At 34.8% G+C, this 27,435-nt stretch overlaps 1 protein-coding gene across 4 annotated transcripts in view; it reads right to left on the reverse strand.

Annotated features, from left to right (window-relative positions):
* Nucleotides 1-27,435, reverse strand: part of IBTK (inhibitor of Bruton tyrosine kinase) — a 90,810-nt gene that overhangs the window by 44,133 nt on the left and 19,242 nt on the right. For 2 of the 4 annotated variants that reach the window (XM_040474031.1, XM_040474028.1), the window contains exons 5-16: nucleotides 22,685-22,795; nucleotides 21,143-21,313; nucleotides 17,543-17,660; nucleotides 17,279-17,459; nucleotides 14,938-15,061; nucleotides 12,773-12,950; nucleotides 9,583-9,757; nucleotides 7,759-8,358; nucleotides 6,484-6,570; nucleotides 5,359-5,441; nucleotides 5,236-5,273; nucleotides 4,679-4,775 (exon numbers count right to left, since the gene is read on the reverse strand). In XM_040474031.1, the coding sequence (XP_040329965.1) occupies nucleotides 4,679-4,775; nucleotides 5,236-5,273; nucleotides 5,359-5,441; nucleotides 6,484-6,570; nucleotides 7,759-8,358; nucleotides 9,583-9,757; nucleotides 12,773-12,950; nucleotides 14,938-15,061; nucleotides 17,279-17,459; nucleotides 17,543-17,660; nucleotides 21,143-21,313; nucleotides 22,685-22,795 (1,963 nt within the window). Of the gene's footprint in view, nucleotides 1-4,678; nucleotides 4,776-5,235; nucleotides 5,274-5,358; nucleotides 5,442-6,483; nucleotides 6,571-7,758; nucleotides 8,359-9,582; nucleotides 9,761-12,772; nucleotides 12,951-14,937; nucleotides 15,062-17,278; nucleotides 17,460-17,542; nucleotides 17,661-21,142; nucleotides 21,314-22,684; nucleotides 22,796-27,435 lie in introns of all 4 variants that reach the window. The other 2 variants (XM_040474029.1, XM_040474027.1) reach the window with 1 other exon arrangement.

Here is a 27,435-nt window from a genome sequence, read left to right on the forward strand (position 1 = left end):
ATCACAAAGGAAGACAACAAGAGAGAAAAAGGAAACAAAGGAACTACAAAACAGAAAACTGACAAAATGGCATTATTAAATCTTTACCTATCAATAATTATTTTAAATGTAAATGGATTAAATTCTCTAATCAGAAGACAAAGTGGCTGAATGCAGAAAGAAGCAAGATTCAACATTATGCTGCCTATAAGAGACTCAATTTACCTGTAAGAACACACATAGGCTGAAAGTGAAATGATGGAAAAAAATACCCCATGCAAATGGTAACTAAAGGAGAGCTGGAGTGGCTATACTTCTATCCGACAAAATAGGCTTCAAGTCAGAAACAGAAGAGACAAAGAGGTTATTATATAATAATAAAGAGATCAATAAATCAATAGAACTATAAATACACATACGAGTATACAACAATGAAGCACCTAAATTTATAAAACACATAAAATGAAGGCAGAAATAGTCAACAATACAGTAATAAAAGGACTTCAATATAGATATTCATATTCAAATACAGATAGATCATGGAGACAGAAAATCAACAAGAAAACATCAGACTTGACCAAAACTACAGACCAAATGAAACTAACACATACATATGGAACATTCCACTCACAACAGCAAAATACACATTCTTCTCAGTACACATAAACCATTCTTCAGGGCAGATCATACATTAGGCCATGAAACAAGTCTTAACAACTTAAGAAATTGAAATGATACCAAGTATCTTCTCCAACTACAGTGGTATAAACTAGAACAGGAGGAAAATAGGGAAATGTGTAAATATGTGGAAATTAACACAGTAATTCAAAGAAGAAATCAAAGAGAAGTACAAAATATCTTGAGACAAATGAAAATGAAAATACAACATACCAAAACTTATGGGATACAGCAAAAGAAGTTCTAATTCTGATAAATGCCTTAACAAAAAAAGAAGATCTTGAAAGAACCTTAAGGGTTTTATATAACAAGGAACTAGAAAAAGAAGTCAGCCCAAAGTCAGAAGGAAAAAATAATAAAGACTGAGCAGAAATAAATGAATTAGACATTAGAAAAACAAAAAAGATCAATGAAACTAAGAACTGGTTGTTTGAAAGATAAAATTAACAAACCCTTAAGTAAACTGAGAAAATGATCCCTCCAAAAATTAAATCATAAATGAAAGAGAAGATATTACAACTGATATCACAGAAATGTAAATCATTAGAGATTACTGTCAATAATTATAAGCTAACAAATGGATAACCTAGAAGAAATAGATGAGTTCCTAGAAACATACAAGCTACCAAGGCTAAATCATGAGGAAACAGAAAATCTGAATAGTCAATAACTGAGTAAGGAGACTGAATCCATAAATCAAAAATCTCCCAAAAGTAAAGCTCTAGACCAGATGGCTTCATGGGTGAAGTCTACCAAATATTTAAAGAAAAATTAACACCAATCTTTCTCAAACTTGTCCAAAAAAAACTGAAGGAGAGGGAACACTTCCAAACTTATTTTATGAGGCCTGGATTATCCTGATACCAAAAGGAGTCGAGGACACTACAAGAAAAGAAAATCACAGTACAACACCCCTGATGAACATAGCTGCAAAAATCCTTAATAAGAAACTAATCAAATTCAATAGCATGTTAAAAAGATCATATACCACAATCAAGAGGGATTAATGCTTGGTGCAAGGATGGTTCAATACACGCAAATCAACAAATGTGATACTATCGTAACAAGAGAGGAATAAAAATCAGGGCAAACTGATTTTCAGTCAGTTAAGCGTCTAACTCTTGATTTCTGCTCAGGTCAGGATTTCACAATTCATGAGTTCAAGCCCCTCATCAGGCTCTGCACTGAAAGCACAGAGCCTGCTTGAGATTTTCTCTCTCCCTCTCTCTCTGTCCCCATCCCCCATCATTCTTGTTCTCTCAAATACATAAACTTAAAAAACAAAAGAATAAAAACATGATCCTTGCAGTACATGCAGTAAGTGCAGAAGACAAAATTCAACACCCATTCATGATAAAAACTCTCAACAAATTAGGTAGAGAAGGAAGATACCTCAACATAATAAAGACCATCTGTGACAAATCCACAGTTTAATATCATACTCAATAGTAAGTATCTGAAAGCTGTCTAAGATCAGGAACAAGACAAGGACCCCCACTCTTGCCACTCCTATTCAACATAGTACTGGAATTCTTAGCAAGAATAATGAAGCAAGAAAATGAAATAAACATCATCCAAATTGAAAAGGAAGAAGTAAACTGTCTCTGCAGATAACAAGATCTTATATCTGGAGAACCCTAAATACACCATCAAAAATCTATTAGAAGTAACAAATAGGGGCACCTGGGTGGCTCAGTTGGCTAAGCATTCCACTTGGTTCCAGCTCTGGTCATGATCTCACAGTGTGTGAGTTCAAGCCCCAAGTCAAACTCTGCACTGACAGTGTGGAGCCTGCTTGGGACTCCCTCCCCGACAGCCAACTCTCTCCCTCCCTGCATCTCTCAAAATAAATATAGAAACTTAAAAAAAAAAATGAACAAATTGAGTAACAATTGCAACATAAAAATCAGTTGCTTTTCTATGTACAATGAACTATCCAAAAAAGTAATTAATAAACCCTTTCACAATTATATCAAAAAGAATAAAACACTTAGGAATAAACTTAACCAAGGAGATAAAAGATCTGTATTCTGGGGCACCTGGGTGGATTAATCATTTAAACATCCAACTCTTAATTTCGGCTTAGGTCATGATCCCACAGTTTGTGAGTTGAGCCCTAAGTCAGACTCTGCAATGGGAATGGAGAGCATCTGCTTGGGATTCTCTCTCCCTCCACCACTTGTGTACCTTCTCCAAATAAATAAATAAAAAAAGAAAAAGATCTGTACTCTGAAAACTATAAAACATTGATGAAAGGAATTAAAGATAACAATAAATGGAAAGATATCCCATGTTCATGGATTGAAAGAATACTGTTAAAATGTCCGCTCAACCCAAAACAATCTACAGATTCAATAAAATCCTATCAAGATTCCAATGGCATTTTGCACAAAACAGAAAAAGCAATCCTAAAATTTATATGGAACCACAAAAACCCTGAATGACAGAGTAATCCTGAGAAAGATGAACAAGGCTGGAGGCATCACACTTCCTAACTTCAAATTATGTTGCAAAGCTACAGTAATCAAATACAGTGGAACACAACACGGAGCCCAGAAATAAACGCTCATTTTATCAATTAATCCTCAACAAGAGTATCAAGAATACAAAATGGGAAAAGGGTAGTCTTTTCAATAAAGGGTGCTAGGAAAACTGAATGAGCAAATGCAAGAGAATTAAGCTGGATCCGTACCATATAAAAAAATTAACTCAAAATGGATTAAAGATTAAACCTAACACCTGAAACTGTAAAACTCATAGGAGAAAACAGGGAAAAAGATCCTAGTCTTGTAAATGATTTTTTGGATATGACATCAAAACCACACACAACAAAAGCAAAAATAAGCAAGTGAAATTACATGAAACTACAAAGCTTCTACAAAGCAATGTTGAAAACAATAAACAAAATGAAAGGCAACCTTCAGAAAGGGGAGAAAATATTTGCAAACCATATCTGATAAGGGATCAATATCCAAAATACATATATAAGAAACTCCTACAACTCAATAGCAAAAAACAAAACAAACAAACAAAAAAAAACAAAACAAAACAAAACCAAAAAAAACCCACAAATAAACTCAGCTAAAAAATGGACAAAAGAGCTAAATAGATATTTCTCCAAAAAACACATACAAATGGCCAGCAAGTACATGAAAGGTGCTCAATGTGAATAATTATCAGAAAAATGCAAATAAAAAGTGAGAGGTGCCCTTACACCTGTTAGAATGGCCATTATCAATAAAACAAAAGATAACAAGTGCTGGCAAGGATGTAGAGAAAAGGGAACACTTGTGTGCACTACTAGCAGGAATGTAAAATGTATAGCCACTATGGAAAACAGTATAGAGGTTCCTCAAAAAATTAAAATATAACCACCGTATGATACAGCAATCCCACTTCTGGGTATTTAGCTAAAAGAATTGAAATCAGAATCTTGAAGACATTATCATGTTCACTGCAGCATAAATAATAACAGTAAGGATATAGAAATAGCCTAAATGTTCACTGATGGATGAATGAATTTTAAAAAATGTGGTATATACATACAGTTGAACACTGCATCACAACTATGACCACAAATACTTTGTAACTAAAACATCAGTGTATTGCTTGACAAAGTATATAAACACAATCTCTTCATAAATTTTGATTCAATTCTTCCTCTAGTTCTTTTCCCTCAGATATATTACCACAAGGGGGAAAACAAACAAGAAAAAACTTTGTAAAGTGTTTGTCAAAACTATACTCCGTATCATCAGTTCCTCATCTCAATCACATAAGTAGTAGGGTATGAAACTGTTCAATCTAATCTCAACCATTATATATAATTCTTGTAGAACTCATTTTCACAGAGGTAATGAAAATTTTCTTTATCCACTCCTTTACTATTAGTAATCATCCCTATTGCTTATTCTAAATTAAGCCTCTGTTGATGGCTTATTTCAATTAGATTAAAGATTCATGTTGATTTTGCCATTATTCAATTATATCTTAAATATCTAAAATGTCCTCTTATGAATACCTTTTATCACCACAGCTTCATCAGTATAGAGGTAGTCCAAAATAACTTTCAGTATGTCAGAATGTATTGGCATTTCCAGAGCTGTACAAGTGGAAGCCTAAATAAAGTAAAATAATTAATTTTAAACTACAAAAAAACTACATTCTGACTGGTACAGAAAATTCTGAACAGGAATCACATCAAATGCAAAAAAAAAAAACCAAAAAAAACATTTATAAAACACAAAGCTAAAATGACATACGTTTAATTTTAAAATGCCTTATAACATGGAGTAGCAAGACAAATTGAAACAAAAACCAAATACACTGGTATTCCAAATACACGTCTAAATAATAAAGGGGAAATTTTGATTTAAGAAGCCTTTCTGCAATAAGTTTTAATTCTAAATGCTGCTATTTTCCAGCAGGCTTCAGCATAAATCAAGTTTAATACAAAAATAAAATTAAGTTAAAATATCAGGCTCCCATTTTAAATTTCTTTAGTATATTATACTAAATATATAGGATATATTTTAAAAAGTGTGATTACCAGCCATGTGTTTTCAACTTAAATCTTACCTCAATCCATGAGCTACTCAGCATACTATGAAAATATTCTGAGAAAAGAAAAAGTACAAGCTATTAGAACAGTAAAACAATACTAAAACCAACAAATCAGGAACTAATAAAAAGTGTATTTACCAAGTCTGGCACAAAGAACACACTTATGACAAGGAAATTCCTTTCCATCCACTGATTTCATGGTCACATCACATAGAAACGAACTGAAAAAAAATTTTTTTTAATTGAAGCAAGAGTGATTTCTTTACATATTTAGCAAGTAGAAAATTTATTATAGGATTTGGCTTGATTTTGTCTTAATTAAAGATAGCAGACAACAAACAACTTGAGGGCATACATACAAATAAAGTACGTCATCTCCTTCCACTGGAGGAAAGATAATAAGGGCCTTATAATAAAGAATATTTAAAGGGAACCGAATACAGATAAATATTCAAGAACAGACTTCTAATTTTCCTTTTTCGGTACAGGCCAGACCAAATTTTAATAATATACTAGTAAGTGACATCATGATCAAAGGTCTTTAAGTCAGTTCCTTTTACAACCTATTCTTTGCTAAGCACAATCTAGATATCTCCATAGTTTCTTTCTCCAGAACTTATCACCTACAAAGTGAAAATACCTAAAAACAAAAACTTTTTTAATATGTATGTATGTATTTTGGGGAGAGCGCAGGTGGGGGAGCGGTGCGGGGGGGGGGGAAACAGAGGATCCAAAGTGAGCTGACAGACTGACAGGAGCGAGCCTGATGTGGGGCTCAAACTCAGGAACCACAAGATCACGACCTGAGCGGAAGTCGGACGCTTAACCAAGCAAGCCACCCACATGCCTCACAAAAACTTTTTAATAAATTATATTCTAAATATTTTTGTTATTATTAAAAAACTTATACTAAAGGAAATAATCATAATGATGCAGAGGCATAATTAGTTTGGTTTTAGGGTAACACTATTTCCTACCTATTGAAAAATACAAAACTTGGGCAAGAAAAAATAAAAATTTTTTTCATTTATAATGAAATAAAAAAACTGTTAAAAAAACTGTTTAAATGTCTTACTGAGAAGTTAATATTTTATCCACTTACCTTAACAGTTCTCCAATATTTCTAGAAATGAAGACTAGTAAAGGTAAAAGGGTATCTATTCACATATTTTGTTTCATATGTCAGTAAGAAGGGCTCTGTTTTCATACTTAGTTAGGTTCAAAATCTAGAGATGAAAAGTTTGTCTTCATTTCCTAACTTACCATTTTTTCTGATTTAGCTTTGATTTGTTACCAGTTTTCTTCTCAATAACATTAATTTTTCCATTTTCAAATCTGACTCCATCTAACCTGTCAAAGAGTAGATAAAAATTAAGTTGATGGACCAAAACGAAAATCCAGCAAATTACAGTACCTTACATCTGAACCTAATTATATTAATTTATACCACCTAGAAAAGTATCTCAACAAACCCTACTCTGTGATAAAAAAAAAAAAGTACCATATATTCTCCTTCAATTTTAGTTCAATTCAAAGTACAGTTGACTCGTGAACAATGCTGGGGTTAGAGTCACCACCAGCACTCCCTCCAAGGAGGTGAAATCTGCATATAACTTAGACTCCCCAGAAACTTAACGACTAAGAGCCTACTGTTGACTGGAAGTGTTCCCAGTATCAAAGAGTAGATCTGTTTGTATGTCTGTGGTTTGTATGTTATATTCATTTACATATTATATTCTTGCAATAATGTGGAAAAAAGAAAATGTTAAGAAAAACATAAGAGAAAATACATTTACAGTACTATACTGCATTTATCACAAAAAATCTGGATACAAGTGGATCTGCACAGGTCAAACCCATGTTTCTCAAGGGTCAACTGTATATTAAATATCATCACTGACAAAAAATGTATCAAAATCATACCACAAAGCCCATTAGTGTTTTTATATAGGAAACAAGATATACACTCTTCCTCTGCTCCTACCCCACACATAAGATTATACTTTCACAAGCAATATACATACTTTAAGAAAAACAAGAATTCCAAAGAATCTGGCTTATATGACAAATACTGCCTTAGGCATTTTACACATGCTATACAACAAAACTACATGAGATCACAATTATCCACCCCCCCCCCCATTTTCTTTACTGAGAAACTGAAGTTCAAAGAAACTAAGAAATCTTGGCTCCAGGCAGTCATAGTAAAGAGGCACATATAGGTATTTCTAATTCAAAAGATAGTTCTCTTTCCAGCATACCACACTGCCTATCATTCCAGATCCCTATTATACAAACACCATAGAGAGTTCAAACTGACTAACAGCCTCCTCATCCTTTAATGTTTTAATCCAGTGAGTCCTGCAGAGATAGCTTTAGAAGAAAGGAAAGAAAGAACATATCCATGTACCTCCCTCTAAAAAGGAGGGCTGGGGAGAGAGTTGGGGGAGGGGAGAAGAGGAGTAGACAAGAAAAAGAAGAATTTCTAAAAGAAGGACATAATGAGGTTCAAGAATAGATATTAAGGAGAGGCCATACCTACTACTCAAATTACTGAAACCAAATTTCTTTGCAACATTTTGCAACATTCTTACAGGATCATCTTCCCCAATACTTTTCCCTTTGTTGGAAGATTTAGGTTTGCTTTTCTGCTTTTCATTAACTGTGTGAGCTTGATTACTTCTGTAAACTTCAACTGCGGTCTTCTGATTATCTTCATGGCAATTCATTTTATTTGAATGAGAATTCAGAGCGCCCTGATATTCTTCTGGTTTTTTGTTTAAGTTTATTCTTGGTGTGAAGCCATGAAGTAAAAAGTCACAAGTATCTGTGTATATAAATTGTAAAAGGTACTCAAACAAGTCAGGATGAACCTTCTCTATCACAAAGAGATGGCATCCTGCAGAATCTTCATCTTTCCGGTAAACATCTGCAAAGTCTAAAGTAGTCCCATCTGAAAGAAACAATTTTTGAAAAAAGTCAGAATGCACTGCCAAAATATATTTATGTGCAGGGAAGATTCTATTGCCAACTTGAAATGTCACATCATGTATGTTGTCCGTTTCATCTGTTTCCCTTAACAGTTTGCCAAACTCTTCAAAAAAGGATGATGAAGGTACAGCTGGAATTTCATAAAGGCTAGAAATGAAACAAAAAATCATTTTTACTTTCAAGAAAATGAAAAAAAAAAAAAAAGCATCCCTAGCCTCTTCTCCTTTTAAAGTACAATTTCTTTTTTAGTTACAAACTTACAAGACTTTATATCTGGTATTTCCTAAAATATAAGCATACTGCACAGTCTTAGATACTATATTACTCTTTAAAATGTTTCTATTTCTTTTTCTATTTTTCTCCTAAACTAAAATGACAAGATTTAAATTTTCCTTTAAAAGCAGTGTTTTCTATTTCTATAGGGAAACACTAGGCTATAAACTCAAATGACCACTTCATAGAAATTTTCTAAATGACTGTAACTAAACACAAAGAACTATAAAAGTAAAAACATCCAAAAAAGGGTACAGTTCTCAACCTTTTCTTTTGTATCCTTTTATTCTTTATCCTTGTAAGTGAAGAAAACCAAATATACAAAGAAATGAGCAAATACTTCAGGTATGATCCCAGAATAGGTCAGAAACTCAGGAAGTAAAGATAAACACACACAAAGACATACAATCAGTCCACAACACTGATTGTTTCAATACTGTAAGAATGTTATCACACCTTCCCAATCCACATTCCACCCTTCCAGGTAGGGGAACCATCCTCCCAGTTTGTCCTGGATTGAGGGGTTTTCCAGGAGATGAGACTTTTGGTGCTTTAAATGGGACAGACCTGGGCAAACCAGGTTGGATGGTCACCCTGCTTCTAGGATTTCTTCCCAACAGTACCCTATAAATATTTATTAAATATTTAATATTTATCTTAACCTGTCATCTCTCTACTAATGTGACTTTGCACTGAGAGTCACACTACCCTACAGATGACTATATACTACCTCTTCTTTTGTTAATTTTCATATTCAAGGGTTAGATATTTTTTCAAACTACATAACAAATATTTATATTTCTCAGAATCTGAGAACCTAGAGTACATCTTAAGTACTACAATATAAATAAATATTGTGCATGTACATATGTATCTTCAGTATTTTCAATAAATATCAGTTTACAAACGAAAAGAAACTCTCATCATTTCCTATAACAAATTACACCTTTGAGTTATCCAGCTAATATGATTTTATGTCTAAAGTCTCTTCAAGTCTTGGCAAAAGCAGTTCAATTAAATTTGTTCCAGCAGCTACTGAAAACAAAAGAAAGGGATTATTTCTTCTAAAAAAATGAAATTTAATATATACAAGTGTACCTTGTTTTAGGATCTGACTGCAGGATTGCAAAGTTGCATCCACTTGGATCTGTGCTGACACTAACAGCTCTATGGGCAAAAGTAAGTTTCTCAAGTCGAATTCTTTCATACACACTATTTATATCAGAGACACAAGACACATCTGATGAGGAATTATGAAGATTTGATAAAATCTCTGCTAAAAAGAAAAATAAATAAACTTTCATTAATGGAGGCTTTATTGAAGCTATTAAAATGGTTTAAGAGTAAAGAAAACAGAAAAACAACTAGAATATGGAAATATCTTTCACATAGCAGTCCTCTTGAAGAACTATATCCTCCCTCTCTTCAACACAATTTGTACCCTACGTACAGGTATTAAACAGGAAATTTTGGTGAGTCCATTCTCAATTATCCACAATTTCATCCCTTTCAGCAAAAACATCCTCCACACTGCAACCAAAGTTATCTTTCTAAAAAACAAATCTAGTGCTATACTGGCTTCTAAAATTCCTCAGCTTGCATTAAAAATATGTAAATTTAGCATCCTCATAATTTGTACGCTTGTTTGTTCCCCCACTTCCTTCTCCATTCTTCCATTTATTCAGCAAATATCTGAGTGACTACACTGTGCTCCTATGATACAGTGATCATCAGTCTATCCCTTGTGATACAGTAGTGATGTTAGGCATGTCCCTACCATCTTAGAGTACACAATGTAGCAGAGAAGACAGATGTTTAAACAAATGATTGTATCATTACAAGTCAGATCAAGGCTATGAAAGAAAAGTATGAAATCTGCATGCAAAGAAATGACTCCAGCTGCAATATGAAGAATGTTGGAAGTAATTAAAAATAAAAACAGAGATCATTTAGGAAATGACTTTAATAAGAATCCAGAAAAAAATAAATGATAACACTGAAGTTACTGTAGCAATGAAACTCGAGCAAGTGGAAAGATTTCAGAAATACTTGAGACTTAAGTGAAAAAACTTGGTGACAGATTGGATACAGGGATGGGCGGGGGGGGGGGGGGAAGTGAGGTGTCAAAGGTAACCATTTAGTTGGAAAGAAAACATTGCAAAACAGATGTGGGAGCAGAGATCATGAATTCAGTTTTAGACCACTAAATATGGCGAAGATACAATTCCAAGGACTTCCAACATTGACAAGTCAAAACCTGCATTTTGGTTACTCTCTCAAATTCACTCTATTTCAGTCTTAGAGGGCTTTCCTAATCTTACTCTGATACTCAAGTTATTTCAGTTTCTGTGCTCTCAAAAAACCTAACATAAATATATTAGTATTTTTAAACTGTAAATATTTATATACATGTCTACTATCCCTACAAACTTATGAGTGTCTGAGAACAGGGGCCCATCTTACATATATTTTGTATCATTAAAGCATAGTCCTATATCTGGCATGTAGTAAATATACTTTAAATGTTTACAGACTTGCATAATCTATAAAGAAATAAAATACAACAAATCATTAATCACTCCACTGTGGCTTTATGATTTTGAAGAATGTTTGTAATTGTCTGAGTATAAATGTGCTCTATATATGTTTTAGCATACAATAACGGATTTATTTATTCAACAGATAGTTTAATAAGGGACTACTATCTGTCAGAAAATATGCTGAATGCTAAGGATACAGTAAAGCAGTTAAGGTCCTTGCCATCTTATCAGTCTGATAGGAAAAAAGCATTAAAAAAATTAGTCACAAAGATAAATACATGAAAACAAAAATGAACTGCATCATGAAAATACAAAGGGAATATGAGAAGTGAAATCGGGTACCCTCAATTTAGATTATGGGATCTGTGAAAACATTTCTGACATACAAATTAAGCTGAGATGTGAAAAATTAGAAAAAGCCCTGGGACTACTGAACAAAATTGAAAATCTGAAGGTCAATGTGACTGAAGAGTGGTAAATGAAAGGGAGAGAAATCAAGATGATATCAGAGACATAGACAAGGGTCAGAGCAAGGGCTGTAGAGGCCATGTTTAGCAAGTGCAGAAACCATTAAAGAGTTTTTAAAAACACAGGAATATTAGAATCAGATCTTAAAAGATCGCTCTGATAATCAGTTAAGAACAGATAAAAAGAAACAAGAGTACAAATAAGGCAACATATTTTTTTGCAGTTGTCCATGTGACATGGGCTACGGTGGGGCCAATGAACTGTGAAGAAGTAAATGTATTCTAGTTTCTCCAGAAGAAAAATCAACAGAGAACAATTATGAATGAAAAAAGTTGCTAACCTAAGTTAAAAAACAATGCAAGTAATCCAAACATTTATAAATTTATAATCAGAAAAAATTAAGAATGAACTATATAATGAAAAGCTTCTATTTTCAATGGTGGCATCTTAAAGCTATCCTTTATATTCATCAAGGAATGAAATAAAACATCTCTATTTAGCAGCTGTTTAATACAACTACCTTTACTTTTTAAAATTCTCAATAAATATGAAAACTTTATTCTTCCCATAATTTTCCCTTAAGTCATGAAATGTACTGTTTAAAAACTTTAACTGTATATATACATGTAAAAAAAAAAGTACAAGCCACTCAATTCTCAACGTAGGGAGGAAGAGTAAAAATGGAGCTTGGAAGATGGTTCAAATGCATCTGAGGGGCACCTGGGTGGCTCTGTCGGTTAAGCATCTGACTTTAACTCAGGTCATGATCTCACGGTTCGTGGGTTGGAGCCCCACATTGGGCTCTATGCTGACTGCTCAGAGCCTGGAGCCTGCTTCAGATTCTGTGTCTCCCTATCTCTCTACCCCTCCCCAGCTAATGTTTTGTCTCTTGCTCTCTCTCAAAAATAAACAAACATTAAACATTTTTTAAAAAAAGAAAAAAAAAAGCATCTGGGAAGCGTTTTTTTTTAAACTTTACACTTCCCCGCCCCTTGAGCCAAGGCTAGCAACAGTGTAATGTTCTATTAACAGTAGTGATCTTCTATTACCGATAGGAAGGAGCTGTGACCTCAAGATCTACTGAGACAGATGAAAGGTTGAAAACTCGATTTAAGTGGACTGAATTCACTCTGCTTACCTGCACACACACAAACCACAACCAAAAGAGGAGACCTAAGGGTAAAACCTAATAATACTTGTCAAACCTAATGATAAATACTTGCAAAATTAAAAAGTTAACTCAAAGGTACTTTATGTGCTACTCACGTATATGAACTGACCTTTCTTTTCAGAATTCTTTCTTTTTTCTTCAAACCACTTCCCTTTAAATCCTTCTCCATCCTGTGTGACAAATAAAATGTCTTTTCTATTTAAAGCAATATCAGAAATGAACACCTGGCGTGGATAGGCCCATCGACACTGCTTCAAGGAACTGCTGACTGATCTCCAGCAAAATACCTGAAACCAAATTACATTGGAATATAAATATATTCCCATACAGCATTTGAACAACCAAAAACTGAAATCAGGAAAGAGTATCTATAAAATAAAAGTTCTAATTAATGTTTCAATGTTCATTCTTCTATGGAAAAAAGATACTATAAAAATCTATTTTTAAAGAACTGTGTCTTCCAGAAAAAAGTATATCAAACAAATACGAAGCATTAAAAATATTTCAAAGACACTCCTCTTAAGAAGAAGTAATTTTCAGTATTACTTGTTTTTGGCAAACAGATTTGCTACAATGATAAAGAAAAAATTATGAAAGCTGTATCTTAGATATCAGACTTGTGCAGTACCATCTATTTGCAAGAATGAAAATCACCCTATGAAAACCCAAAAACTTTAACTCTCAAAAAAAAGGAGATGTATGAATAACCCAATTATAAAACTAAAACAAAATCTTAGAGATAGAAAACTCATAATACAGTTATGGCTTCCAAGTGGTTCTGCAAATCTTAGTGTTCCTGAGAAATGGCTTAGACGCTGATGCTCAGGGATGGAGAAAATAATGAGAGGTGGGGTGCTGAGTTTCACAATCCAGCTTTATCCAGAGCAGCAACTCTGGTCTGCTTTATATATTTGCATTCCAAGAAAGATCTCATTTGAAAAATTAATGCTGCTTAGTTTTAGAAGTTCAATCCCCTCATAATTAAAAAAACTAAAACAAAATGGTTATCTGCCAAGGTCACTCAAAAGTTACATAAAAAAGACTATACTGATTGATTCCTTCAGAGCTTGGTTTTTCATAGCAAGATTCTAATTTTGCAGAAAGTAAAAATCCAGAGGTATAAACTAGATCCATATTAATATAAATGAAACATATCCTAGAGTCAAATGTTTTTTGTACTATTTTGTGTAATCCCATGCCTCTGCTTCCATTAGTACAATTTAGAACTCTAATTCTAATATATTTCCCTATGTTAAAATGATCAACTATAGGTTTATATCTGTTCAGTACCAGTAGGTGGAGCTTTATGATTAATTCTTCAATTTCAAAAATGTCAAATTTTATAGCACTATGTAAACCTCAGAAAATATTCTCATTGTATGTTTCTACTTCATAAACAAATAACAATCTGTGTTTTTCTAGCCACAGTGTAAAATTCTTTATGTTACTAATGTATACTTTTAATTTAACAATTTCATTAGAGAAATGTACTGACATATTTGAACAGGGAACTAAAATTAGAACTCTACTTAAATGGAGAGAGATTAGAGAGTCATCATATAGTGATCTAGAAATACATTATCTTTTATATATGACAGTTACAGCCTCTGAAAATATACATACATGTATATTTGTTTAAAACTAAATCTGGAGAAGGGCAACTGGGCGACTCAGTCGGTTAAGTGTCTGACTCTTGGTTTCAGCTCAGGTTATGCTCTCACGGTTTGTGAGTTCGAGCCCAACATCAGGCTCTGCACTGATGGTATGGAGCCTGCTTGGAATTCTCTCTCTCTCCCCCCTTCTCTCTCTGCCCCTACCCTGCTCACTCTCTCTCAAATAAACTTAAAAAAAAAAAAAAAAACACTAAATAGGGGGAAAACTTTCTAATTATGCACCAAATTTTTATTACTACCTGTTTAGCTATTACTTTTTTTAAAGAGTAGTTACATATATCATATCTATTCAACTTGATATCTTTATCAGTACTCAGTATACATATCAAATAATCCATCAAAATCCCATATTTCCGTTTTAAGCACAGTAAATGAAATCTGGAGCTACAGTTTTAACTAATGTTTCACAGGGCAGCTTTGTTAATGTCATCAAACTTTCCCTGAAGTACCAGCTCCATACTAATTAGTGCTAGATGTCAAAAAGAGAGAAATAAAGTCAATAGAAATCATTATCATGGTAATTCATGTTCGCATTATCAGGTCCTCTATAGCTATCAACTGAGAACAAAATTACTACATTTTTGCATAAATATACACTCACCCTTCCAGCTCCATCCATTGCAAGAATGCAGATTTTCTGACCTCCATTTTCCTTCAAATTTTCAGGATCAACCTTGTATTCCATACGCCCCCCAGAAACAAGAACTTTTTTCAAGTTTAGTTGCCTAGGTGAAAAAAAAATTCTACATTAATATGTTCTCTAAAATACACATGCTCGATTTTAAAGAAATTACTATTCAAACAATAATCTAGGGTGATTATTGTGAAAGGTAAAGGAAGATGATTTGGACTTTGGTATCCTTAGTCCCTTCTTTCCATAAGTTTCCCCTATATAATGGCCATTTCTTTTTATAGCAAGTCCTTCCCTCCCAAATGCCTCTACCCACACATATACACACATTTGACACTTAAAGCCCCACTTGCTAATGCACACGTTCACTCTATTTTAAGTAACTGATAAAACTAAAAGCTCCTAAGTATATTTGCAATTTAACAGAAATGAAAAACTTTAAATTCAAAATGAAACAAATTCTTAATTTCAAATATGGACACCCTAAATAGCTACAGCTACCAGGAAAATCATTACTAATTTAATAACACATCCACTAGCCATTCCATTATATCTGCACATGTGATATGCCCATAGTATTGTGTGAAACCTACTGCTAGTCCAGTCATTGTACTCCCTTTTCAGATACTTTGCTTGCATTAAGATTTTTTTTTATTTTTTACTTTTCAAAATGACTATGTTGTAACAATTTGTAACAAAAGAATTTTCTTAGTTAGAAACTTGGCTATAACATATTTACACAATTTAATGTTATTAATCAATGACAAAATCTAATATCCAAAAAAAACTACCTCATGACCAGAAAAAAAGCTAGTCAGTTCCAAGAAACATTTATGTTCACACTTTCATGTTTCTAAAACTGAAATATGACCTACAATTAATACCCTTCCAATTGTTACACATAGAAGCTAAATTGTGGCAAACTGATGGTTGACATTCTCTGCTCATAAGCTAATTTCATGGATGGAATCTGTTTATGAAGTACCATCTCATTTACAATAGCAAAGGCACATTTTGTTGCATTTCAAATTAAATGCCTGATTGCTTATTTAAAAGTTAGATGGCGAATCTTTAGAAATCCTGCACAATATTGCTTCCACTAATTGAGCTATACTCTTCCAGGTAGTTGAATTTCATCTTATTTGTTCCAAGATGTATTTCTCTACTTGTATTTATTACTGTAATTATTGAATAAGATAACATATAAGCCAATAAAATATTACTCTTAAAAGAATGTTTATTCTGAAAGTTGAATACTTTGGAATGACACATGAAATATGTAAAGCAAAAAACTGCTGTCAAACCAGAAATGGATTAATCGACTATGTAAGATTGAAAACGTATGAAAAGTAAAGGACTCTTACCATATTAATTTATCTCACAATTGTTTTAATCACTTGCTCCTTACACTGTTCAAGATGAAATCAGAGATGACACCTTCTGGGTATGGCTTATGTACGAAAGATAGGGAGGGAACTCCAACTGGTGGACCTAGTGATATTTACACCTTAGTTCTAGGATTCCCTGCTTTACCTGGCTTTTTGATGAGCCAACCAACTGCTGCTAAATTAACTGCATTCTACTAGACTTACTTTCAGTAACAACAGGCTACACAAATATAAAGATAAAAAGTATACCACTTAGTTATAAATACATGGACTGAATCCATGGTATATGATTAACTATTTTTTTTTAAATAAAGAAGTACATAACAAAAAAAGGGGGGTACACATGAACCAATGATGATTGTGTCACAAACCAAGAATTATGATTAATCTAGTTTTGTGTACCTGAAGCATTAAAAAAAATGAAATTTATAGGTCACCCTTAACCATATGTTAAACATAATTCAGAAATACTGCTTTATAATTTACAGAGAATTTTAATTTTTTAATGTTTGTTTATTTTTGAGACAGAGAAAGACAGAGTGTGAGCAGGAGAGGTGCAGAGAGAGAGAGAGAGACACAGAATCTGAAACAGGCTCCAGGCTCTGAGCTATCAGCACAGAGCTGGACATGGGGCTTGAACCCACGAACCATGAGATCATGACCTGAGCCGAAGTCAGACGCTTAACTGATTGAGCCACCCAGGTGTCCCTACAGAGAACTTCTACTACATACATTCCCTGGATGCTTGTCAAAAGACTAAGGTCATCAAATGCAAAAACTCTTTCCTTTCAGTTTTAAATTTTCTCCATTCCACTTTCTCAATCCGACACTTCAGATCATACAGCATAAAGCTGATAATCAGAGTTTTGCTGGAAGAGTTGAGTTATTATTAAAGTGAGATTTCTTTACAGAAATACACTTACTTAGAAGCCATCTTTTTGCACTGATAGTCTGTAAGTAAGTAAATATCTCCCCTCGTGGTAACACAGACTGTGGCCCCATCACTTGCAGCAACTAAAGACAAAGTGATATCCTTATGATGAAGGGCAGAGACCTGACGAGGAGCAGTTACATACTTTTCTCCATTGGGATCTGGCAAATAACCTAAAAAATTGCACAAATAAATCACAAAATATCCACTTTAAGAATTCAATTTTTTTTCAGACATTGTCATCAAGACTTCTTACCCAGTTGTCCACCATTTAGTCCCATAGTGTAAACAGCTTCTCTAGTCCATAGCACTGTATGAAACCTGCCTGCTGCTACTCCAATGACTGTCCTTCCTTTCAGATATTTTGCCTGCATCTATTCAAAAAGACAAGACAGCAGTTTACTATGTATCTATGAACTAGTACAATTTTTACAAGATCCAGTTGATGAAGGTATCAATATATGGCATACTCACCATCAGTAGCCTCTCAGGTTCTAATGACAGAATTCACTAACAGATCTCAGCACTAACACTGAGACTCCAACTCTTCTCAGAACACAAGACATTTTGATATAGCCATTTTAAGTCAGCAATTTTAACATATAAAAAATTGGCATGGTATACAAACCAAATCATTCAAACTATCAACAAGCAATATGCAAAATGAGCATTTTCATTTCATCAGAAAATGTAGTACTTTTAAATTTGACACATTTAGGGTCTTTCAATGGCACTACTGACATTTTTAGCCAGATGACTTATTGACATAACATATCATACTGATTGTTGTGCAAATATTGGCACATTCAGGGTCTCTCAATGGCACAACTGACATTTTTAACCAGATGACTTATTGATATAACATATCACACTAGTTGCTGTGCAAATACTGAACCACCCTTGCATCCCAGGAATAGCCAAAGCAATCCTGAAAAAGAAACACAAAACTGAAGGTATCACAATTCCAGATTTCAAGTATATTACAAAGTAGTAATAATTAAAACCGTATGGTATTAGCATAAAAATACTCATGTATCAATGGAACAAAACAGAAAACCCAGAAATAAATCCACAATTATATGGTCAATTAATCTTTGATTAAGTAGGAATGAAAAAACAATGGGAAAAAGACAGTCTCTTCAAAAAATGGTGCTGGGAAAAATAGACAGCTCCATGCCAAAAAATGAAACTGGATGACTTTCTTACACCATAAACAAAAATAAACTCAAAAATGGATAAAAGACCTAAATGTGAGACCTGAAGCCATAAAGATCCTTGAAGAGAATACAAGCAGTAATCTCTCTGAAACTGGCCATAGCAACTTTTTTCTAGATAGGTCTCCTGAGGCAAGAGGAATAAAAGCAGAAATGAACTATTGAGACTGTATTAAAATAAGTTTCTGCACAGCAAAGGAAACAATCAACAAAACCAAAAGGGAACCTACTGAATGGGAGGAGATACTTGCAAATGACATATCTGATGAAGGGTTAGTATCTAAAATATATAAAGAATTGACACAATTCAATTCCCAAAAAACAAATGATCCACTCAAAATGGGCAGAAGACATGAACAGACATTTCTCCAAAGAAGACATACAGATGGCCACAGACACATACATAAAAAGATGCTCATCATCAGGGAAATACATCAACACTACAATGAGATATCACCTCACACCTGGAAGGATGGCTAAAAACAAAAACACAAACAATTGTTGGCAAAGATGTGGAGAAAGGGGAACAAACCCTCTTGCACTGGTGTGAATACAAACTGGGGCAGCCACTGTGGAAAACAGTATGGAGTTTCCTCAAAATACTACAAATAGAACTACCCTATGATCCAAGAATCACACTACTGGGTATTTACTCAAAATTTAAAGGAATACATGTACACCCATGTTTATTGCAGCATTATTTACAATAACCAAATTATGGAAGCAGCCCAAGCACCATCAATAGATGATTATTCAGCCACAAAAAAAAAAAGAAAGAAATCTTTCCATTTGCAACAACACAGAGCTACAGAGAATAATGCTGAGCAAAATTAGAGAATGACAAATACCATATGATCTCATTCACATGTGGAATTTAAGAAAAAAAATGAGCAAAGGAGAAAAAGACAGAAATCAAGAAAGAGGTTTTTAACTATAAAGAACTGAAAGTCACCAGAGAGGTGGTGGGTGGGTGGGGAGAAGGGTGAAAGAGCGGATGGGAATTAAACAGTACACTTACCAGATTAAAAAAAAAAAAAAAAAGGAAAATGAAAAAAATGAAAAAAAAAAATTTGACATATTCAGAGCAGCACTATTGACATTTTCAGCCTGATGATTCTTTGTTGTAGGGGACTATCTTGTAAATTACAGGTTTAGCAGTGTCCCTGGACTCTATGTACTAGATGTCAGTAGCACCACTCCCGCCCCTACCCACAGTGCAACAACTAAAAATGTCTCTGCACATTACCAAATGGCTCCTGGAGATGCAAAAGTAACCCCAGTTGAGAATACTGGGTATGTCCATATCAACCCAAAGCTCCAAGACAGCCACACAATGAGAATAAAAACAGAAATAAAATCTACCATTTCTAAAGAAATCTACAAAATGATTAAATATCCACAAATTCCACACTATAGAAAATGGATCTTCCAACCAAAAAGTACCACAGATTGGAGAGTACCTCTATTTCTGAGTAATACTTCCTTTTGATCCATTATTCATCCACAATGGAAAAGCATTAGATTTAATAATTTAGTAAATAAAAAATATATATCTAATAATTTTATTTTTTAAGTTTATGCATTCATTTTGAGAGAGTGCCACTCGTGCGTGAGGGGGAGGGGCAGAGAGAGAATCCCAAGCAGGCTCTGCACAGCATGGAGCCTGATGTGGGGCTCAAATCCACAAACAGTGATATCATGACCTGAGCCAAAATCAAGTCAGACGCTTAACCAACTGGGCCACCAAGGCACCCCATATACTTAAAAAATTTAAATCCAGAGGATTAAACCAGTAAAGAAATTTAACCTTTGAAATACAAAATTTTATGAGCTGAAAACACGTTTGTTATTAAGTGATGATTCTAGTAATATATTAATTTAGAGCACCACTCCTAGTTCTGTGAACTAGGTCTGTGAAATTGAGCAGTGGTGGCTGTGCAAATGGGAGCTGGAAATTAGAACAAATAACAGTGGCTTTTGAACCTATGTCCCCTCAAATAATCTTGCCAGGTAGGATTTCTGTGAAGAGGCAGATTTTCCATGAGGCCAATAAGCTCAGGCTTCTGGGTAACTCATTTGGATAGCCCATTTTGCATTTATAAATTTCATGTCTTTTCTTAAGGACGCCCTCAAAATTATTTGTTTCAAACCCCAAAAATGTGGATCCCCCCCTGTTTGTGAATACTTAAAAAGATGAGCGGTGTCTGGGTGGCTCAGTCAGTTGAGCATCTGACTTTAGCTCAGGTCATGATCTCGTGCTTCACAGGTCCCAGCCCCGCATCCGGCTCTCTACTGACAGCTCAAGACCTGGAGCCTGCTTTGGATTCTGTGTCTCCAATCTCTCTGCCCCTCCCCTGCTCACATTCTGTCTCCCTCTCAAAAAAAAATAAACATTAAGAAAAAAAAAAAAAAAAAAAAAAAAAACTGAATCAAAGGCAGTTTGGGGCCTAATTTCCCAAGTGCCTTCTTTCTTACTCCAAACAAATGCTAATTTATACTATGCTTAATGACTCCTGTGAAAAATAAAGTATATACCATGGAATATGAGTAAAATAAGTTGCATATCAATATCTTCCATCTTTTTATCCACACAGGTTTTATAACAAACAGTCATCTTGTTGTTTTAAAAAAAAGAAGTTTACCTGTCTGGGTACATTACAACTGGAAGGTGGAGGAATAATTCCTAATTGATGAAAAATATTTAGTCCAAATGTATAAACACATCCATCTTCAGTCAGTACAACAGTATGATCCTTTGCAGCTGCCACCTGGGAACAATTATGACCACTCAGTCCTTCCACAAGCCTAGGGATCTACAAAATAAAATTAGCTTAGTATAATATATTAGTCATTTATACAAAAATGCAAATAGAATCTGGTGATACTGTATCCAAAATGACAACACTGATAAATGGCTGTATCTATCACAGGTAAACCCTACAATTCAGCAAGGGACAGGTGAGTTTAATAGGATATGGACACTGGCTTATGAGTAAAATACAAAATCCCAGCAAGACATTTCAATAAGATAATTCAGTCCAACAAATGATTTTTGAGCCCTTATCATACACCCAGTGCAAATTTGTTTGGTATAAATAAAGGCAGCTCTTCAGCCAAAGTATTCAAGTACGGAAAAAATAAATAAAAATACAGGAAAATACAGGTGTAAGGAGTAAATGAGTTTTTAAGTATAAAAAAAAACAGTCTCTGACACAACATAAATGAGATGATAATGCCTATAATCTCACAGGACTGCTGCGAGGCTTAAGGTAATAATACTGCATGAAAAGTATGACTGATGCCTAGAACATATAAACCCTCAAAAAATGGAAGCCGTTGTCATACCTCTCTATTCTTTGTAAAGCACCCTGTAATAGATGACAAATATACCAGTAATCCCTTCAAAAAAAGTTACCTTAAAAATACCTACTGAGGCAATTCTATTGAATGCAATGATTAGCAAGTTTCTTCTAATTAGCACTAAGTTTTAGTAGCTTGAGAGTCATTTTGTGATTATACAATAAGAATAAGGGCTCAACTTTTAGACCACAAATACTCTGATGAGAAGTTAAAAAAAAAACAACAAATCCAACTACTTTAAGAAAAGCATTTTACAATTAGTCTGGCTTTTAAAATCTCAACTATTGGGGCGCCTGGGTGGCGCAGTCGGCTAAGCGTCCGACTTCAGCCAGGTCACGATCTCGCGGTCTGGGAGTTCAAGCCCCGCGTCAGGCTCTGGGCTGATGGCTCAGAGCCTGGAGCCTATTTCCGATTCTGTGTCTCCCTCTCTCTCTGCCCCTCCCCCGTTCATGCTCTGTCTCTCTCTGTCCCAAAAATAAATAAACGTTGAAAAAAAAAAATTAAAAAATAAAAAAAAAATAAAAAAAATAAAATCTCAACTATGGAATTATTTTAAAGCTTATTTATACACTCTCGTCTAAGTATTTGCTATAAGCAAAATATAATTTTTCTATGATGCTTTAGAATTGTGCATATCAAAATCCTATAATTTGAACATGACATATACCAGGAAACTGATTTTTTTAACTATATTATCAATTGGTATATAACTCTCTGCTTATAGTAGGTTAAAAATAATGGTTTTTTTTTTTAGTTAACAGAAGCTTCCAGTTTATGGAAATTTTACTGAAGTTACCTAAAATGAGTAATGACATTTCAATTACCAAGCATGTCTGTTCATCTCCATGGCCTAAACGTCCTCCAGGACCATGACCACAGGTATAAACCTGCCCTTTCTGAGACAGAAATACTGAGTGAAATTTACAAAGCACCACCTAAGAGAAAACAAGAGAATATTATTGAATTTCTCTGAATAAAATAGGTTTTATTTTATATAAAAACACAAACTACAGAATATTGCTAACTTTACGCTGGATGATAGGTATGTGTGGATTTATTGTAACTTTTTTCTACTTTGTACATGTTCTGTAATAAAAATTAAAAATATATATGCTTTACTTTAAAACTATCCCTAAAAACACTGATAAATAGGAAAAAAGAACAAAGAAATTAAGCATATGTTTCCCACAGAAGAGACTAAACAAAGGGAAATATAAATATCAAGTGTTCAACCACAAAAAGCAGTAGCCAGCTGTTTCCCAGATTTATAAAATCCCAAACAACAACTGGGCAATGCAACATGAAACACAAAGATTAACAACTAGCAATACATGTTATTAAAGCAAACAGTGAAAATGCCTTAAGCATATTTTTTAAAAAACATCCTATGTTAGACTGGTGGTTAGTATGTCCTTTTAGTATCTCTGACTTTGTCTAAAATGTCTTTAATATCACTACATGGATTTAAATAATTTTATATTTATTTTCAAGTTTTACTCTTACTCTTTTCCCCACTTCCTTTTTTACCTGCCATGTTTCCAACATCCCCCTTACCTTCTTGGTCCACACACTTATATACTCACAAACTCTTACCAGAAGATAAGGGTACTTAAATGACTGAACTTCATCAAAAGGCAATTAACAGGAAACCAAAGCAGTTGTAAATACAGGCATATCTTGGAAATATTGTGGGTTTGGCTCCAGATCACAATAGGGAGAATTTCTCAGCAATGTGAGTTAAATTAATTTTTGGTTTCTAAGAGTACATAAAGTTATGTTTACACTATACTATAGTCTGTTAAGTATGTAATAGCATTGTGGCTAAAAAAAGAATAATGTATATACCTTAATTTAAGAATACTGGGGCCCCTGGGTGGCTCAGTTGGCTAAGCGACCGACTTCGGCTCAGGTCATGATCTCGCAGGTTGTGCCTTCGAGCCCCGCGTTGGGTTCTGTGCTGACAGCTCAGAGCCTGGAGGCTACCTCAGATTCTATGTCTCCCCCTCTCTCTACCCCTCCCCTGCTCTCGCTCTGTGTCTCTCTCTCAATAATCAATAAACGTTAAAAAAATTTAAAAAAAAAAGAATACTATATTGTTACAAAGTGCTAACCATCATCAGATCTTTCAGCAAGTTGTAATCTTTTTGCTGGTGGAGGCTCTTGCCTCATTGTTGATGGCTACTGACTGATCAGGGCGGTGGCGGCTAAAAGTGAGGATGCCTATAGCAATTTCTTGAAACAATTCAACAATGAAGTTTGTCAAATCAACTGACTCTTCCTTTCACGAATGATTTTTTCGGTAGCGTGTGATGCTGTTTGATAGCATGTTACCCACAGTAGAATTTCTTCCAAAACTGAAGTCGGTCCTCTCAACCCTGCCACTGCTTTAGCCAACTAAGTTTATGTAATATATTCTGAATCCTTTGCTGTCATTTCAACAATCTTCAGCATCTTCACCAAGAGGAGATTCCATCTCAAGATACCACTGTCTTTGCTCATCCATGAAAAGCAACTCCTCATCCCTTTAAGACTGATCAGGAGATTGCAGCAATTTGGTCACATCTTCAGGCTCCACTTCTTGTTTTAGTTCTCTTGCTACTTCCACCACATCTACACTTACTTAACTCTCTCAAACTCATCCACCAAGGCTGGAATCAATTTCTAACCTCCTGTTCATGTTACTATTTTGACCTATTTCTATGAATCATGCAGGTTCTTCACGGCATCTAGAATGGTGAATCCTTTCCATATTTTCAATTTACTTTGCCCAGATCCACCAGAGGAATCACTGTCTATGGCAACTATACTTGCATGAAGTGTATTTCTTAAATCATAAGACTTGGATGTCAAAATGATTACCTTGGTCCATGGGCTACAGAACGGATGCTGTGTTGGCAGACATAAAAACAACATGACAACAAGAATCTCGTGGTGGCACATCTCCATCAGAGCTCTTGGGTGACCCGGTGCGTTATCCATGAGCAGTCATATTTTGAAAGAATCTTTTTTTTCTGAGCACTGGTCTCCACAGGTGGGCAGCACAGATGTGCTGTCATTCAGGATCTGTTGTTCCAGTTGTAGAGCACAGGCAGAGTAGATTTAACATAATTCCTAGGGGTCCTAGGGTTTTAAGAATGGCAAATGAGCACTGGCTTCAGCTTAGTCATCAGCCCCTAACAAGAGAGTTGGCCAGTCCTTTGAAGCCTGGAAGGCAGGCATTGACTTCTCTCTAGCTATAAAAGTCCTAGACGGCATCTTCTTCCAAAAGAAAGCTGTTTTGTCTACGTGGAAAATCTGTTGTTTTGTGGAGCCACCTTCATTAATTCTCTTAGCTAGAACTTTGGGATAACTTGCCGCAGCTTCTACATCAGCACCTGCTACTTCAGCTTGCACTCTGATGTTATGGGTACGGCTTCTTTCCTTAAACTTCATAAACCAAACTCTGCCAACTTCAAATGTTTCTTCTGCAACTTCCTCACCTGTCTCAGCCCTCACAGAATTGAAGAGAGTTGGGGCCTTGCTCTGGATTAGGCTTTGGCTGAAGCGATTATTATGGCGAGCGTTTGATCTTCTATCCAGGTGATTAAAACTTTCTCCATTTTGGCAATAAGGCCGTTTCACTTTCTTATCATTCACGTGTTCACTGTATTAAGCACTTTGAATTTCCTTCAAGAACCTTTTCTTTGAATTCATAACCTGGTTCACTCTTTGGTTCATAAGGTCTAGCTTCCAGCCTATCTCAGCTTTTGACACACTTTCCTCACTAAGCTGAATCATTTTTAGCTTCTGAATCAAAGCGAGAGACATGCAACTCTTCCTTTCACTTGAACACTCAGAGGCCACTGCAGAGTTCTTTTTTTTTTGTTATTAAAAACAATTTTTTTAAATGTTTATGTATTTTTGAGACAGAGACAAATGAGCGGAGGAGGGGCAGAGAAAGAGAGAGACACAGAATCCAAGGCAGGCTCCAGGCTCTGAGCTGTTAGCAGAGAGCCCAACGTGGGGCTTGAACCCATCAACCACAAGATGATTACCTGAGCCGAAGTTGGGACACTCAACCACTGAGCCACCCAGGCACCCCCATTGCAGAGTTCTTAATTGGACTGATTATAATAATTTGTGTCTCAGGGAATAGGGAGGCTCCAAAAGAGGTAGAGACACAGGGAACAATGGACAGTGCAGTACACATTTATCAAGTAAGTTCACCATCTTATATGGATGCAGTTTGTGTTACCCAAAAACAATTACAATGGTAATATCAAAGATAACTTAGCACGGCTCACCCAGAAGAAATACAGTTGACCCCTGAATAACATGGGTTTGAATTTCAGTGCACATCCACTTATATGCAGATGTTTTCCAGTACATACAGTACAGTACTTTAAAGGTATTTTCCAGGGGACCTGGGTGGCACAATAGGTTACATGTCTGACTCCAGAGCTCAGCTCAGGTCATGATCTCACAGTTTGAGTTCAAGCCCCACCTTGGGCTCTATGCTTATGGCATGGAACCTGCTTGGGTTTCTCTCTCCCTCTCTCTGCCCCTCCTAGCTTGTGCTATCTCTCTCTCAAAATAAACAAATAAACTTTAAAAAATAAATAAATGTATTTACCTTTCCTATGACTTTGTTAATAACATTTTCTTTTCTCTAGCTTACTTTATTGTAAGGATATAGAGTATAATGTATGTAACATACAAGTAGTGCTATGTTCTCAGTAAGACTCCAAGTCAACAGCAGCTAAGCTTTTGGGAAGTTAGAAGTTATGCACAGATTTTTTATTGCATTAGGGGTCAAGTGCCCCAACCCCTAAGTTTTCAATGGTCTGTGTAATACTGTCTGTGTAATACTAAGGAAAAAGTTTAAAATACTGAATTACCAAAACGTGACACGGAGACATTAAGAAACGCTATTGAAAAAAAATGGCAACGAAAGACTTAATGCAGGGTTGCCACAAACCTTCAATTTGTAAAAAATGCAGTATCTGTTAAGTGCAATAAAGCGAAGTGCAATAAAACAAAGTATGCCTGTTTGGGTACCTACATACTTAACCCTTCTGCCACACTTTACTATTTTTCAATGTATCTAACATTCAGTGTATTTATTTTACCTTATATAGTATTTAAAAATTCTGTTTGCTTACTTTTAAAAATCATTTGCATTTACATTTCTTAGGCCATCTATAAATATTTCTAACTTTGGATATAAAAAATGATTAAGAAATAAAGAAATCTTAGGGGCGACTAAGTGGCTCAGTTGGTTAAGCATCCCACTTCGGCTCAGGTGATGATCTTGCAGTTTTTGAGTCTGAGCCCCGCGTCGGGCTCTGTGCTGACAGCTCAGAGCCTGGAGCCTGCTTCAGATTCTGTGTCTCCCTCTCTCTCTGCCCCTCCCCTGTTCATGCGCTGTCTCTCTCTCTCTCTCTCTCTCTCAAAAATAAACATTAAAAAAATTTTTTTAAAGAATTAAAGAAATGTTAGGATTATTAGAAATTGACTTAGAAAAAAGTCAAGCTCTTATGGAAAGTAAGAAAATTAGAAGCTGAACTGCAAGCTCTACTTACACATATCCTTTAAC

Source organism: Herpailurus yagouaroundi, unplaced genomic scaffold (assembly GCF_014898765.1).
Source record: "Herpailurus yagouaroundi ecotype Mexico unplaced genomic scaffold, PumYag 139, whole genome shotgun sequence".
NCBI classification, from domain to species: Eukaryota; Metazoa; Chordata; class Mammalia; order Carnivora; family Felidae; genus Herpailurus; species Herpailurus yagouaroundi.